Here is a 16,821-nt window from a genome sequence, read left to right as displayed (position 1 = left end):
GCCAAACTCGTCCTCACCCTTAACAATTTCTCTTTCGATTCCTCCCACTTCCTTTCCACAAAGTGGGTGGCCATGGGTACCCACATGGGCCCAAGCTATGCTTGCCTCTTTGTAGGTTACGTGGAACAATCCCTCGTCCGTAGCTACACTGGCCCTAAACCCCACACCTTCCTCAGCTACATTGATGACTGTATCGGCGCCGCCTCGTGCTCCCACATGGAGCTCAAACAGCTCATCCACTTCACCAATACCTTCCACCCCAACCTCAAGTTCATCTGGACCATCTCTGATACCTCTCTGTCCTTCCTGGACCTCTCTGTTTTCATCTCTGGCAACCACCCGGAAAACAATATCCACCTTCTATCTGTCTCCCCATCTCTCCCTATTTATTTCAGAGCCCCCTTCTCCTGTCTCATTTCTAAAGAATGGTTTAAGCCCAAAACATCAGCCTTCCTGCTCCACTGATGCTGCTTGGCCTGCTGTGTTCATCCAGCTCTACACCTTGTTATCTGAGATTCCAGCAACTTGTGTTCATGTTCCTGATTTACAGCATCTGCAGTTCTTCCGGTTTTTAGTTGCAGACAGCAGCCTGGATGAGGAGTTCAGATCTTGTTCATCATTACATGCTAAGGCACAAACTGGCTAGAACAGTAGGGCAGAGTCTCAAGTAGGTCAGCGCAGTTAAAAAAGATGATCAAGAAAGCTGAGTGTAGGAGCTCAGAGAAATTCAGGGCAGCATCTGCTGGATGAGTCTTGCTGTTTGATGTAAAGCCAGCATGATTCCAAACAAGGCTGCCAACTTTGTCATGATCTGGTTTGGGAGCAGTAACCTTTAGTTTTAGAAAAAATCAAAGTTCCAGGACTTACTAAGAGAATAAAGCCACAAGCTTCTAAGGATTTGAACAAACCATGTTTTATTATACAACTGAGAACAAAAATACAATCCACAATGCGTGTATGGCTTTTTTGTAATACCCAGAATTAACACGAGTGGTAGCATCCAACACCCCACAGAGCACATCAAATAGCAAATATCAAGATACATGCTACAGATTTCTCTAACCACCCCACCCTACCATACCCTGATAGTAATGACATGTTGGAATCATTAATATTATAATTCTCTACTTTTGCCAATCCAGCCTTGAAATTTCTACTGGAACAGTTCCAACAACTGCTTCGGCTCAAGTTAAACATCCTCTTCTCTGGTATCCACATCAACCTGGAGTCTGAAAATTTGTGCCCTCAATATATTTATTCACATGCACATCTCTAGCTTTTTGCTGACAGGTAGCTTCACCAAATTAAACATTGCCCTTGGGTTTTTCCTAAGCTCTAATCTTGTTCAATTGTATCAGGCAAATACTCCTTATGGTTTTCAACTCCCACTGTTCCAGCTGCACTAAAATATTAATTTTTCCAAGCCTGTCACAACGTTTCCGGACACAAAGCTCCTGCTCTTCGGACTTTCTCAGCTCCCCAAGACAGCTTTTCCATTCTGACTCCAAATCTTAGCCCCCTGCTGATTCCTAGAACTAAACCCAGAGTCCATTCAACCAGCACAAAGCCATTATCTTCTTTTGATTCATTTCCTACTGTACAACTAAAAATCAATGCTCCTATATGGAGTTTGCCCCATCTCTGCCTCTGTCTTCAACTATTATTGGTCTGTGCAAGATGGCAGCAAGGTACGCTTCCTAAATCAGAGCCCATCCGCTCTACCTGTTTGTTTTCTTTTTCCTCTTGGTGTTTTTTCTCTCTCTTTCTACTTACTGCCATCTTCAGATGAACTTGATGGATACCTGGCCTCCTTGAGGAGCCATGTCTTTAACAGTTAGTCCTCTGTGGTTCCCGAGGCCTTTCTGGAGGTTCTGCTGATCTTGGCCTTTAGGATGTGCAAGATTCTTCTGGAAAATTCTGCTCTTTTAATTTTGTTGTGAACATAGAAATCTCTGTTTAACTCTTACAAATGTGGACAAAAAAGGGAGATTCGTAACAAAGTTGAAATTGTTGCAGTAATTGGTTGCTTGGGAATCCTGGATTTAGGTGAAGCGGTTAAACAACCAGGATATAGGCAGTCTGTGGTAGTATGGCTTTGATTGTGTTTCATGGCTAGCTCGTTGAAAGTGAAGAATTAGAATCCCTTGTATAGATGAAACACATTTAATAAAAGTTGTTGACCCACATTGTTACTGATGTATAGGTGGTTGCTGAGAAATCCAAGGAATCTGTCTTGACTGGATGTTTTAATTGATGTGTTTTGTGGGTGGTCAAACCCTCTTTCTGGCAATCATGTTTAGTGCGCTAATTTTGAACATGAGTATAAGTTGGATGTATATCTCATTTTTCTCTTATTGCACAGTAAATTTGTTTGTTCAGAGCTGTGGAAGCCTTATGGCTTCATTTTCTCAAGTACTTGGGATATCAAACATCATCTACTTGATGTAAACTTATGCTGTGTTACTGTTAATCAACACAAGAATAAAAGATTGAGACTGAGTTAGTTATTCCAGAATGCTTCACCTTCAGAAAAGAACAAGAAAAATTGAAAAAGAGGAAGGGTTCCTTGATCAAGATATTAGGGAGAAAGGATCATTGTTCTGAAAATGTAAATTCAGGTTTAGCTTGGGTACAACTAAGAAATGGCAAGTGATATAGAATAGTGGTTGAATTAATTTATGGATGCCCCAGATATTAATGTTAGTGTTGGGAAAGAAATTAGTGGTTACTGTCACAAAGATAGTACAGTAATTGTGAGTGTTTTAATCATCAAATAGACAAGGCAAAGCAAATGTTTAACAATCACGTTGGAAAACAATTCACAGAATGCATTCAAGGTAATTTGGAGGATCAGTCTGCCAAGGAACTAACTGGGGAATGGGTTATTTAAATCTAATTTAGTGCAATGAGGCAAGTTTAATTAATAACTTTGTCATAAAGCAGCCTCTGGGAAGAATGATCAAAATGTGATAAAATTTTACATTGAGTTTGAGAACAATTTATAGTTAAGTCTGAGATTATGGTTTTAAATGTGAACAAAACAAATTCCATAGGTATGAGGGATGAATTGGATAAGATAAATTTGGAAATTAATTGAAAATATTGCAGTAGATAGACAATTGGAAACATTTAAAATAGTCATTCTTGGTTCACATTCCTGAAGGAAATAGTGATATTAAAGTTAGTATTAAAGGAGGAGACTTACATTTTCAAAGAAATGAGCTGTAGATTGTTTGTTTTTTTTAATTAAATATGGCAAGGATGGATAAATTGTCATACAGGAGTAAGCTATAGATCACTCTTGATCTTTTTTGAGAGCGTGGTTGGGGTCAGTAAAGAGGACCCAGTGATTATAGTGTATTTGTAATTTCAAAAAGCTTTTAATAAGCTCCCACACGAGATAATTGCACAAACTTAGGGCTTATAGGTTTACAGATGACATATTTGCATGGATGTGAGTGCTCAGGCTCTGGAATTCTCTCCATAAACTTCTCTTCCTGTCAACCTCATGTGTTCATTAAAGTCTACTACATTGACCAAGTATAATGTCCACATGAGGTATTTTATCAAATCTATGTAGCTGCTTTATACTTCTCCTTTGAACATCATTTTGTCACATACGTCATTTCAAAATCAACCTGTATTACTCTTCAGTTAAAGTTTTATCATAAGCATTTCTTTTCCACGCTTTCTTCAGCATTTGCATCAAATGGCTTCTCATTCTCAGTGGTTTTGCATGTATTTCAATTCATTATTTTCTGCCTTCTAAGTTTGCTGCATGTATGGAAAACAAAGTAGACAAAGAAACCCAGATCAAAATGGGCACTCTACTCTTAAATTACATTTTTTAAAAATCAGCTATCTGGAACCACGGGCTGAATTCTATAAATGGAGTAATTATTTTGTTCGTGGTATGAAGTTATTGGAATTGACTGACTTTTTTAAACTCTTTCTAGATTGTGGGACCTGCTGATGGTTCAAATTATATCATAGATTACTATGGAGCAAGACTGACAAGATTAGCAATTGACAATGATACATATAGAAAGACACAAATGGAACTATGAGGTATGAAACTTAAAATTTTGGTGGGTTTCCACTACAGAGTAATAATTTTGAATATAGATTTTTGCAAGATAGCATCCGGCTAAAGCTGTTTTTATCTATTTTTCATGAGGTACTATGCAGGATTTTGGTTTATGACAATTTATCTGAGCCTTCATTCAGATACCTATAGTAAGAGAAAAGATGATCTTTGTAAAGTGATTGATAGCTAATGGTCTTGAAAAATTCTGGGAATGTTTATGTATTTATTTTTTATAACAGTTGTAATATGGATATCTTAAACAAGGTGAATTCAAGTTCTCCTGGGATTTTTCTCTTTGGGAATACTTAACGTACAGGGAACTCTAGATGAATTCAAAGCTTTTTCCAACAATAACATTTTTGTTGCCATCTCATGTTATCAGAAGGAAATAACTGTTGCGAAAATGTGCTGCGTTTTTACTACCTCTTTCGGGACCACTGGAAGGCAAGAATGCTGGCAAAATAGCATTGGAAGGCAATGGGTAACATACCCAGAATTTCCCCACTGAATCAATTGCATAACTGGCTAATTCGAGACCACTTTCTTCCTCTGAGCATTCTGCCCGTGTTGAGATGGCCAGTTGCTATATGGGAAGAATATCATGCGAACCTGCTTACCTCAGTGACTGTCCATGCAGGGTTGTACTCGAAGGTGGAAATCTGATCACTCGAAGTCTAGGGCAGCACAGTGGCTCAGTGGTTAGCAGTGCTGCCTCATAGTGCCAGGGACCCGGGTTCAATTCCACCTTCAGATGACTGTTTGAAGTTTACACATTCTCCTTGTGTCTGCATGGATTTCCTCTGGGTACTCAAGTTTCCTCCCACAGTCCAAAGATGTGCAGGTTTGGATGATAAATTGCACTTATGCTCAATGATAAATGACTGCTGTATGATAAGTTGTCCTTAGTGTCCAATGATATGCAACTAGGTGGATTAGCCATGGGAAATGCAGGGTTACAGGAATATGATTGGGGGTTTGTCTGGCTGAGAAGCTCTTCAGGCGTCGGTGTGGACTCGATGGGCCAAATGGCTTGATTCCACACTGCAGGGCTTCTGTGATTCCTCTGACCAATCCTTCATAGAAGTGCAGAATTTTTATGGAGCAGAAGGAGATCATTTGACCTCTGATGTCCGCTCTAATTCTTTGAGCATTTTCATTTTGTGCTAATCTCCAGCCTTTTTCCCTGTAACTCTGCACATTGCTTACATTTGATTTATCGTCCGATGCTGTCTTGACTGACTAAATTGAATGTGCCTCTGCCTCACTTCCAGGCAGTGTATTCCAGACCCTAACTACTCACTGTGTAAGAAGAGCTTTTCTCTTACCTTTTATGAAACATTTTGAAATGATGCCTTCTAGTTCTCAATCTGTTTACAAGTGGTTACAGTTTCTCCATATATACACTGTCCAGACCCCTCATGATATTGAAAACTTCCGTCACCTTGCCTCATAGCTTCCTTCTCTCCAAGGAGGACAGCCCCAACATGTCAAATCTATCTTCATGACTAAAGTGTCTCAACTCTGGAACTATTCTCATCAACCTGTTCTGGAGTCTATCCAATACATTCCCATCCTTCTTAAAGTGTAATGCTCAGAACTGTCTTCAGTATTCTAGCTGAGGTCTAACCAATGACTTTTATTGGTCTATCATAATCTTGGTGTTCTTGTATTTTCTGCCATATTAATGAAGCCTTGAATACGACATTGTTTATTAACAGTTAACTTTTATCACAATTGTGACAGGAGGCTACGGACAGATCGTTAGCTTTTTTACTGATAAAAGATAAGTATTAGAAAATTAAATAAAATTGGGTAGTACTAATTCTTGTTACAGACTAAACATTGTGCCAGCCTAAAGAAATAAGTGGCACCTATGAGTACAAAATCTTTCTAGATAACAAAGTGTGGAGCTGGATGAACACAGCAGGCCAAGCAGCATCTTAGGAGCACAAAAGCTGACGTTTCGGGCCTAGACGCTTCATCAGAAAAGGGGGATGGTGAGAAGATTCTTACTTCCACTCCTATGTCTTATGGTCTTATTCTGAAATAAATAGGGAGATAGGAGGAGGTGGACCGGAGATGGATAGAGGAGAAGATAGGTGGATAGGGAGGGGATAGGTCAGTCCGGGGAGGACGGACAGGTCAAGGGGGGGGGGGGGCGGGATGAGGTTAGTAGGTAGGATATTGAGGCGCGGCTTGAGGTGGGAGGAGGGGATAGGTGAGAGGAAGAACAGGTTAGGGAGGTGGGGACAAGCTGGGCTGGTTTTAGGATGCAGTGGGGGGAGGGGAGATTTTGAAGTTGGTGAAATCCACATTGATACCATTGGGCTGCAGGGTTCCCAAGTGGACTATGAGTTGCTGTTCCTGCAAAGTACAGGTAGCATCACTATGGCACTGCCAGAGGCCCAGGATGGACATGTCGTCTAAGGAATGGGAGGGGGAGTTGAAATGGTTCGCGACTGAGAGGTGCAGTTGTTTGTTGCACTCTCTCTCACTCGCGCGCTCAGACAACCCATGTCTGTGCACCCACCCTACTCCCTGCTGGGTGACCCTCCATCCGACTGGTCAGTTCAGGCTTGGGCGTTTCGTGCGTCGGTCAGACCGGAGTGTTTTGTTTTTACAAAATCTTTCTAAACAGGCTTCCCACAGCCAGCAGAACTTCAGCAAAGCAGCAGAGGGCACTCACAAACTGTTCAACAGACTTATCTGAGGGACAAAAATTCTTTCTCAATGCTAGCATTCAACACTAGGATTCTTAACCATATACAATGCAGATTATCTTTTGTGATCACAAATTAAATTGAACTTCCATCAGAACTGAAATCTGTAGTTAAGGTCGAGGCCCTAACTGTACCATGGTCCAAAACTTACTTGAATCAATTTCATTGAGGTTGGATGTCAAATGGATATTGCTAGTTCTAAGCCATATGAATGTTGGCTGCCTGCAAAGCAATGGCAGTTACAGGTAGTTGCTTAGCTTGGAGAGGAGGTTTAGGGATGCAGGTTCGGACTGGCAGCAGCCCATTGTATTTTGTGAAACATGAAGAAGCACTACTGGTCTCAAATCATACATTTCCAAGGTTCCTTCATCTTCATGATCTGTGGAACTGGCTGGAGTCTGCATGACACACCCTCCAACATGAAGGTGACATTTGGGTTTCTGTCGTATGCCTTCTTTCTGCATATTTTGATAAGTCTATAGCCTTAAACAGGCAGGTGGCCTGGCTGTTCAATGGTCAGAATCTATAGCTATTATAACAAGCTGATTGCTGGGGTTACTGGAATGATAGGGCTACAGATACCAATTTTAAGCCATTACCACGAGTGGTGCTGATTTTAGCAGGTTGAACAATGAATTTTTATTATTCCCAATACTTGGTTTTATGACTACTTCCTATTTTTTCTGCAATGTACAGTTTTGTTAAATCATGATGTAGAAAATGCATGATTGGTGTAAAATTAAAAGTGTCTGGAACATTGTAATTTGCAACAATGACATATGGAGCATGACCAAAATTTAACTTTGCTTAAGATCCACACATAACAGACAAGCCAGTAGTTTTCCTCTCAGAAATTTCCTTTCAGTTCTGGAACAATTCAAGACTTAAACCAAACCTCAATATACACCGGTGAAGAATCTGTTGGATATATATTTTAAAACATCTAAAATCCTTTTAAATGGGTTAATGCCAGCAGTAAATAATGGTCACTGAAAATTTCATCTCCAATGTTTTTGGTTTCATCAGTGAAACTAACTTGTAGATATTTTTCCTTGCTGCAGTTCCGTTATATAATAAATATGGAGTACACGTGATGCTTTTCTTATGGAATAGTTGAGCTTGTTGCACATCAGTATTGAATGATTCATTCTGTCTGCTGAAACTTTGTATTTGTGTGATCTGTTTTTGTGATATTTAAATGAATAATAATCCAGGTCCCAGGGAAAACTCGCCGTACACTTGTTCAAAATGGTACCAAGAGGTTTTGTTTTGTTTGTTTTTATACACACCCAAGCAAGCAGGTAGTGACTTTCAATAAACATTTAATCCAAAATGGCATCTCTCACTTTGCAGTATAGGAGCATAGAAACGGGAATGGAGCTGTTTGGCCTGTCGAGTCTGCTTCACCATGTAAATAAGTCTTGACTGAACATTATTATTAACTCAACAAAAATAATAGATTTTGGGAGATTGTAAAGATATACAGCATGAAAATAAACCCTTCGGTCTGACACATCCATGTCAACCAGATATCCTAAATTCATCTCGTCCCATTTTCCAGCATTTGGCCCATATCCCTCTAAATCCTTTCTGTTCATGTACCTATCTTGATATCTTTTAAATGTTATAATCGTATCAGCCTCCACCAGTCCCTCTGGTAGCTTATTTCACATATCGAGTTTTGAGAAGATTTGTAGCTCAGGTTGAGGTTCTGGATGTGAGTTTGCTCGCTGAGCTTGAAGGTTAGTTTTCAGACGTTTCGACACCATTCTAGGTAACATCATCAGTGAGCCTCCGACGAAGCTTCGTCGGAGGCTCACTGATGATGTTACCTAGAATGGTGACGAAATGTCTGAAAACTAACCTTATTTCAAATATGCACGACCCTCTGCGTGAAAAGGTTGCCCCTTACTTCCATTTTAAATCTTTCCCATCTCATCTTAAATGTATGCCATCTAGTTTTGGGCTCCCTTACCTTGGGGAAAAGACTTTGGCTAATTCACTTTATCCATGCCCCCCACAGCTGTCTGGGATAGAAAATTCCAAAGATTTATCACCAAGTGAAGAAACTCCTCCTTATCTCAGTATTAATTGACCTAATGCTTATTCTGAAGTGTTCTAGACTCAACATTCAGGGTAAACATTTACATCCACCCTGTTATGTCCTATAAGAATTTAGTATGTTTCAATGAGATCATCTCTTATTCTTCAAAATTCTAGAGAATACCGACCGAAGTTTTTCAATTTTTCCCCCCAAGACAATCACAGGGATTTGTTTTGTGAACTTCCAGAGCACTGGCTCCATACTTCCTTGGATAGGACCTCAAAAGTGCACACAATACTCCAGATATTGTATCATCCAAGTTCTACGAATTTACAGCACTTTGCAATACAACACTGTCAGCACTGACATTGGTGCAAAAGACCTAGAGCAAGACATGAACTCAAACTTTGTGATTCAGAGGAGGACATGCAATTGCCTGAACCAAGGCTGGTACTTGTGGCTGCTTTGCACCACCGAATATGAAATATTACTCCAACAGCTGTATCAATGAAGAAAATGGAAGAAAAAGTACCAGAGAAACAGTAAGTTGTAGGGTGAATTAGAGAATATGAGGATTCGGGGGAAGGGAGGAGTGGAAAAAGAGAAATGAAACAAAAACAAGTTGAGAAAAACTACAAAGAACAGCCAGAGGAGGACATTGTAACCCAGTTGTATTTACAAATTACTGTATTGGTCCTTGGGAAGTTAAAGAATGAATGATGACAGTTGTGTGTAATATATAACCATTCTTGACCCATGAGGTAAAAGAAAGCATATTCATAATCCTGAACACTGATTAGCCCCTGGGTACATTTTTTCACTGTTTTCCTATGAACATAGAAATTGCTAGGTCCAAGGTCCATATAATTTACATTTTACCATTTTGAGGGTCACATACCACGATAATAATAGAATTGTTAGCTAGCCGTTGCAATTGATCTCCATCAATTAACTGAAATTTGAAAGGGTTCAGAAAAGATTTACAAAAATGTTGCCAGGGTTGGAGGGTTTGAGCTGTAAGGAGAGTCTGGAACTGTTAGGCTATTTTCCCTGGAACGTCAGAGGCGGAGGGGTGACCTTACAGAAGGTTATGAAGTCATAAGGGGAATGGATAGGGTAAGTAGACAAGGTATTTTCTCTGAGATGGGGGTGTCCAAAACTAGAGGGCACACGTTTAAGATGAGAGGGTAAAGCTCTAAAACGGACCTAAGGGGCAACTTTTTCACGCAAAGGGTGGTGCATGTATGGAATGAGCTGCCAGCGGAAGTGGTAGAGACTGGTACGATTACAACATTTGAAAGGCATCAGGATGTGTATATGAATAAGAAGGGTTTAGAGAGATATGGGACAAATGCTGACAAATGGCACTAGGTTTTTTTTAGGATATCTCGGCATGGAAGTGTTGGAGTGAAAGGTCTGTTTCCATGCTGTGCATCTCTATGACACCTCTAAAACAGACCCGATATAAGGAAATCCCTCCTATTGGAAGACTTTTGGAAACCTGTTTTAAGTATATTACAGTCAGGCCTAGACTTACTTCTGAAGTGTATCCCAAAGTGTTATTTTTGGACTTAAATCAAATTTGCATTTGAATGAGTGACTTGCTGCTGCATGTCGGTATAGCTTTGTCTCCTGTAAACTATTGCCATCTAACGTTAACGGATGTGTAGCTAGCATGGCTGGCATAAAATTGCTGCAAAGCATTAAAAATATACTGAAACTCGAAGAACAATTCACTGCCTGCTGCTGAGATTTCTTAGTTTCATTGTTCCCTTTCTGAGCCCCAAGGTTAAGTGTAAAGTGGGAACTATAAATCATATCTTTATTACCTGACATTAATTGCCAGACTTAAATGACTGTGGTGTGTAATGATTAGTAATAACATTGTAAATCAGCAGTTCCATGATCACTGTTAAATTCAGTGGAGCCTCATGATAAGAAAGTACTTTTATCAGCATTAGTGTTGTACTAGTGAAGCATGTTTTTCAGCCATTTGATGAGAATCAAATTCTTCATCTCATTTTTAAAATTAAAATAATAATGACAAGCACTATTAATATATTATTCAAATAACGTTACTTCCTGGCAATTTCAGACCCAACAAAAGTGTTTGAGAAAGTGGCTGCAATGGGAAGAAAAACTTCTTATTAATTAGTAATTTACTGTTTGATGTTGATACACAGGATTTACAACGCTTGGTCCATATTTTGTTCAATTTTTCTCCTCTCAAATGTGCATGACACAGGATATTTCAGAGAATCACTTAGTAGAATGTAGCTACTGAATGTATTTATGTATACAGGTACGGTACCTCAAGTTCGACAGATGATTGTTGTGACCTTCTTAAATTGGAAAAATAAACCTAAATTTTATCTTAACACTTCAGTTAGAGGCAGAGTTGGTACATTGTGGCTCCAAATTATTACCTCCTTCACACTGCTCTATTGCCTACGCCAAGCAACCTTTGACCCCATACAATCCAGCTTGAACTGCTCAAGGTCCAAATCTTATATCCCAAATAGCAGAAATATCAGAAACCTGTCTTGGTCCCAAGAATTCCAGACTTTTAACTTCCACACAGTTCATAAAGAACACATCGTGTGTTCATATTGCACTCACTGCTTCTGATTGATCTTGGTTTTTATTTTGTGCCAGAGGACAGCTGTTAATTTTAATTGTGATGTGTGCCAAATTAGCATATTTATATATCAAATCAGGTTTTACTGGCAGTTTGGCTTTTGTTGACTGAATTGAATCTGATATCTTTAATTTGTAAACTGGCATAGAGACAGATATTGTCAATTCTTAATTCACAGAGGATTCCCATTACGAGAAAAGAGGAGTATCATGAACATTGCAACAATGGCAGTAACGAAAACTTTGGACTATCTGATGGAGTTGTACTTTAAGAATAATGGTTAGTGTGGATATGCCAAGCAATCGCCTCTGAATTATTTCGTCCAGGAATTGAACAGTTGTGTTTCTGCAAGGACAAGCACCTGGCAACCGTCAGTATGGCTGTATGAAAATAGCTGTGTCAAAGTGATGACACTACAGTCTCCATATATCTTTCTGAAATGGTAATTCCTCTTATGTTGTATAACTACACTCAGTAGCATTGTGTTCATGTTGACCAAACACTCACTTGTACATGAACCTACGTATTTATTTTCTTTGCCACATTTAGAGTGTTTAAATAACTCGCAGTTATTGGGTGTATTTCATAACCTGTTGAGTTCCACAAAATTGTAACAAATTCTCTTGATGTGGCTTCTCCATGCAGTGTTTCCCTGCAGTGTTCTGCTGCTCATTAATATTCTGAAACAAATTAGGTTATTTAAGATTGCAGGTGTCAACTTCAGCTTTTTCGCCTCTGAACAAATTCAAGTACATAAACTCAATTTCAGTGCAATGCTGAAAGAATTTTGCACTGCCAGAAAGTCCATCTTTCACGAGACAATGAACCAAGTTAGATGTCAAATATCCCGTGTTACCACTTGAAGAAAGACAAGGGGCGTTCTCCTTAATGTTCAAGCCAAAGTTTATCCCTTCAGTCACCATCACTGCAGTGATTACGCAGTTGCTACAGCATAGCTGTTTTAGGGACCTTAATGCCACCTGGATGCCACATTTCCTTTCTTACAACATTGACTTCATTGTTTAAAAAGTTCTTTGAAATGTCTTGAGATCAGGAAAGGCCATGCAAATGCAAATATTGTATGTTTCCTTTCTTTAAAAAAAGTGCTTCAGAATCATAGGAAGCTGAAAGATCATACTGGTATCTATTTTTTTTTCTGTGAAATTCATCTCGATAAACCAAAAGGTGTTGTTAATAGTTTATTGTGGTAGTATGTATCCTTGTCTGTTGTTTTATTTTGATTTCTTTTTCCTTTTATCATGGCTTACAGTCTAATCAACATCTGTAGTGGTGGCAAAAGATTCATCAAAGAACTGACAATGGTTGTTTTGACTTTTACCAAATTGTACTTTGAAGTATTCTAATCGAATTAAAGGTAAAGTCACCATTGTCTTATCAGACGATAGAGCTGCTGTCAGAGAGGGACATACATAGGACTGATGGTGGTTTAGCCCAAGGGTCGCCATACTTCAGGCAAGGGGAGAGGGAGAATCCTTCTTCATAAGGACATAGCTGATACAGGAATTGAACCCACACTCTTGGTGTCACTTCACATTACGAGATAGCTGGACAGCCAACTGAGCTAAGTCAAACCTGTCTGCCACATGCTGCTTAAAGATTAGGTAACTAAGAATACTTAATGGAGGTGTAGTGCAGAGAATTGTAAGACTAGCAGAAGTCAATGCCTAGATTCCTCGAATCATTAAACTGGATATTGACACTAACTATAATACTACTAGATTTCTAGAGTGGGTAATAGAGTCAGAAAATATTATTGAATATTTGTAAAAGGGGGTGTAATTATTTTTTGCATGTCATAACAACATGAAAGTTGATGTTTCTAGTTTGTAATGTGTCTCTCAGTTCACAGAAGATGGACAAATGTAGTGAACACAGTGCCCAAATTTGGATTTTAGAACCATTGAAAATTACATGGTACAAATATAAAATTTCATTTCTGCAATTACTGAAAACTGTGGATTTAATAAGCACATGGAGTTGTAGAATATGATTTGTAAGCCACCAGTAAAATCTGAGATCCAGAAGACCAATATAGCCTTGATGTGGCTGCATAACTGTATATGTTTCACTTGTGATTTGAAATTAATTGAAAGTAATAGATGGGTAATCATAATTCAGTGATGTAACTTAGTCACTGGAGGCACTGATTCCCAGTTGAGTCCCAGATTCTTAGTATATAATTAAAATATCAAAGTAGTATCATAAAGTGCACAGAGCACAAAAGCCTTGTAGCATATGAAAAATTTTTAGCCCTTGTAAGTTCAATAATATGTATTAATATTTTCCATATTTTTGATTTCCTGTGGAACCAATGAAAATTAATAGAAAGTTAAAACTTTGTTCAGTACAAAGGTTTGAATGTAAATAAAGTTAAAACAATATTTCCTTTTCATTGTGTACACTACACATTGAGAAAAATTGAATTTGCTATAGAAATCAAACTAATATTAATGATTCCAGGATGGTGATCCTTAATCACAGTGGTTACAATTTGATTTATTAGCTGACATTCAAACAATTTATCACTATTTGGTTTCTGGTTCTGCCCATTCCCCAGAGGAAACCATTTGAAATGTTCCAGTTAATAACATCTAATTTTAGAAGGAGCAACAGAGTATAAAGGTACTGAGGAGAATTATGTTAGTCTTGTATTTCTACATTGTGAATCATTTCATTACCGATGTGGGCAATGGAGAAGTAATGTTATATGGGCAACAATTGAACTCAATAATGAACTGTTTTTGTGGTGATGACTTAGCCTTATGATGTTTCAGATCAGTTCTTCTAAGCCATTGAGGACTAATATTGAATGAGAAAGAAATGTGTTTGCTCTTCTAATCTGTTTTACATCTTGGTAAATGTAATTCATAAAGTTTGTTTGCTTGATGAGTTACATTATCTAAATAAACTTGGTAGTTTGGGTCTCTGAATTGGTGTAGAGCAATTTAGCTGATGTGAGCAACTGGGTCCATCAGATGTCTTCACTGCAGATCAGAGTGTATTCCAAATTGAAGACAATTTGGATACAATTAGGTGGAACAGAAAAATATGGGTTTTGCTGTGGATAAACCAAATTGCATACCAATTGCAGACTCGGATTGAGTTTCTTAAGATTTTGCATTCAATTTGAGCAGTTATGAGAATAGTAACAATCCACATGTTCTGATACAATAGCAAGAAATTGCAACAATATGTATATAAAGTACCATGTCTGGGATTTGTTTGGAATGTTTCATGACCAGGAGAAAGACAAATGAAAACTTGGTGAATCAAAAATATGTACATACACTGAATAAAAATGTTATTTCTGTACTGACTTTTTTGTCTTTTGTCCATGTTTTTTTTAATAAAGTTATGCAAAATACTTCAAAAGAAATACAAAGTCTGATCTTGATCTGGGACCTCTACCTTAATCCTGGAGCATCCGTTATCAATGTGAATCTTGATGCACTTATACCAATGAAAGGTATCTTTTGTATTTTGATGATGCAGTCATCCTGATTTCTTAAAAATTGAAAGGCACCTGTAATTGTAAATCTAATAGGTAATATAGTTTTACTCATTTAAAGGCCATGTAGGTAGCCATTAATAATCCGTGCACACATTAGGAAGTATGATTACAACAACTACACAGATTTTGGAGAATGATTTCTTGCATTGGTTCTATGGTGCCAGTGTCCAACTCAGAAAATATTCTGTTATGATCCCAGCTGATGGTGAAGCAAAACAGGTCAGAATGAAACCTGGCCCAGTAGGTCATAAAATTTGTTTTATTTTGCAGCTTAGTTGCCATGGTAGGCAGTCACTGAACATATTCACATGAGGCTGGCGGTATCCTTTTAACCAAACAACACAAGACTATTACACAAAGTAGGGAGAAAAGGCACATCCAGCTTGGAGATATGTCATCATTCCTTCACAGTAGATGGGCCAAAATCCTGGAATTCACTTCCTATTAGTATTGCGGGTCTACCTACACCAACAAGAAGGCATCACGTCACCATCTTCTCAAGGACAGTTCGGAGTGGGTAATTAATGCTGGCACCATGAGCTCACAACAGCTGAATGAACAAAAAAAAAATCAATATAGCATTAGTGTTACATAAACATAAGGGAAACAAGGGTTCAACTCTTTTCCCAGCATTACCCTTTACAGATACTCAATTGGAGTGAATCATTCCTATTTAACTCTTTAGTTTCTTACACAGTTGAAAAGGTTACAACTATTGCTTTTTGAACTCTCTGCCTCATGCACCATGCAAACAAGGATGAGGAGCAGGCCATTCAAACGTTCAAGCCCATTCCACTATTTATACATCGCAATTGATCTAATTAGCCTTAAATCCATATTCCCATCAACTCTTGATGACATTTCAACACACTGCTTACAAAGAATCTATCCAGTTTTGTGATAATGACATCACAAACTATATAAACACCACTTTTTCAGAAAGAGTTCCAAAGATCCTCCAAACTCGGGAGAAAAAGGTTCATTTCAACTCTGTTTTGTATGAGCCACATTTTTTTTTAACATGTGACCCATAGTTTCAGATTTTCCCCATAACATCCTCAGTAGATCTCATCTGCCAATACTCCTCAGGATCTTACATATTTCAATCTACTTAACTTTTCCTCTTCTAAACTCCACCAAATACAAAATTTGACAGACATACTTTAATATTAAATAATTAAAATATTCAATACAAGAAGAACAAAAGAATTACCAATATCCTGGCCAACATTTATCACTACATCGAGAGCACTAAAACATTATTTGGTAATCTCATTGTTAGTCTGTTTCAACTCTTGTTTATTCAGACACAGCCAGATAGTATTCCATAATGGTTTATCATCGTAAGTCTCCACTGTTCATTCTAGATTCCATCAAGGACCTTTTCTTGACTCCTATAAGATTGCTTTCATTATCACATTCAGAATAAGTAAGTTAGAACGTTGGTTATTTTAGAACTTCAATCAATTGACTTTAATATACACAATTATTTCAGAAAGCAATGACTTTGCATACAACCTTTTCCTAGTGAGTACACAACAAATCATTGATTAGAAACTAAACAAATTGCTGGGAAAACTCAACAAAAGGTTTGGCAGCATCTCTGGAAAGAAAACAGTTAACATTTCAGGTTTAGTGACTCTGCTTCGGAACTGATAATTGATCAAATTCGGTATTAGGAAGAATGCAGCAACTCCTTTTTGCCAGTTTCTTATTCCTTTTCTCCAGAAAACCTTTGTAGACTAAGTTATTAGGTTCCCTTGCCAAACCCTGCAATTTAATGTGAAACATCTAATCAGT

The 16,821-nt window shown here is 38.2% G+C and overlaps 1 protein-coding gene across 2 annotated transcripts in view; it reads left to right on the top strand.

The window, feature by feature from the left end:
- Positions 1 to 14,827, top strand: part of tm2d1 (TM2 domain containing 1) — an 86,833-nt gene extending 72,006 nt beyond the window's left edge. Inside the window, exons 6-7 of one of the 2 annotated variants that reach the window (XM_059647920.1) lie at positions 3,957 to 4,068; positions 11,668 to 14,827. In XM_059647920.1, coding sequence (XP_059503903.1) covers positions 3,957 to 4,067 — 111 coding nt within the window. In that variant the 3' untranslated portion in view covers position 4,068; positions 11,668 to 14,827. The remainder of the gene's footprint in view (positions 1 to 3,956; positions 4,069 to 11,667) is intronic. The other variant, XM_059647921.1, reaches the window with a different exon arrangement.
- Positions 14,828 to 16,821: the final 1,994 nt, after the last annotated feature.

Source organism: Stegostoma tigrinum, chromosome 8 (assembly GCF_030684315.1).
Source record: "Stegostoma tigrinum isolate sSteTig4 chromosome 8, sSteTig4.hap1, whole genome shotgun sequence".
In the NCBI taxonomy this organism is placed as follows: domain Eukaryota; kingdom Metazoa; phylum Chordata; class Chondrichthyes; order Orectolobiformes; family Stegostomatidae; genus Stegostoma; species Stegostoma tigrinum.
This window is presented reverse-complemented; position numbering and strand designations above follow the sequence as displayed.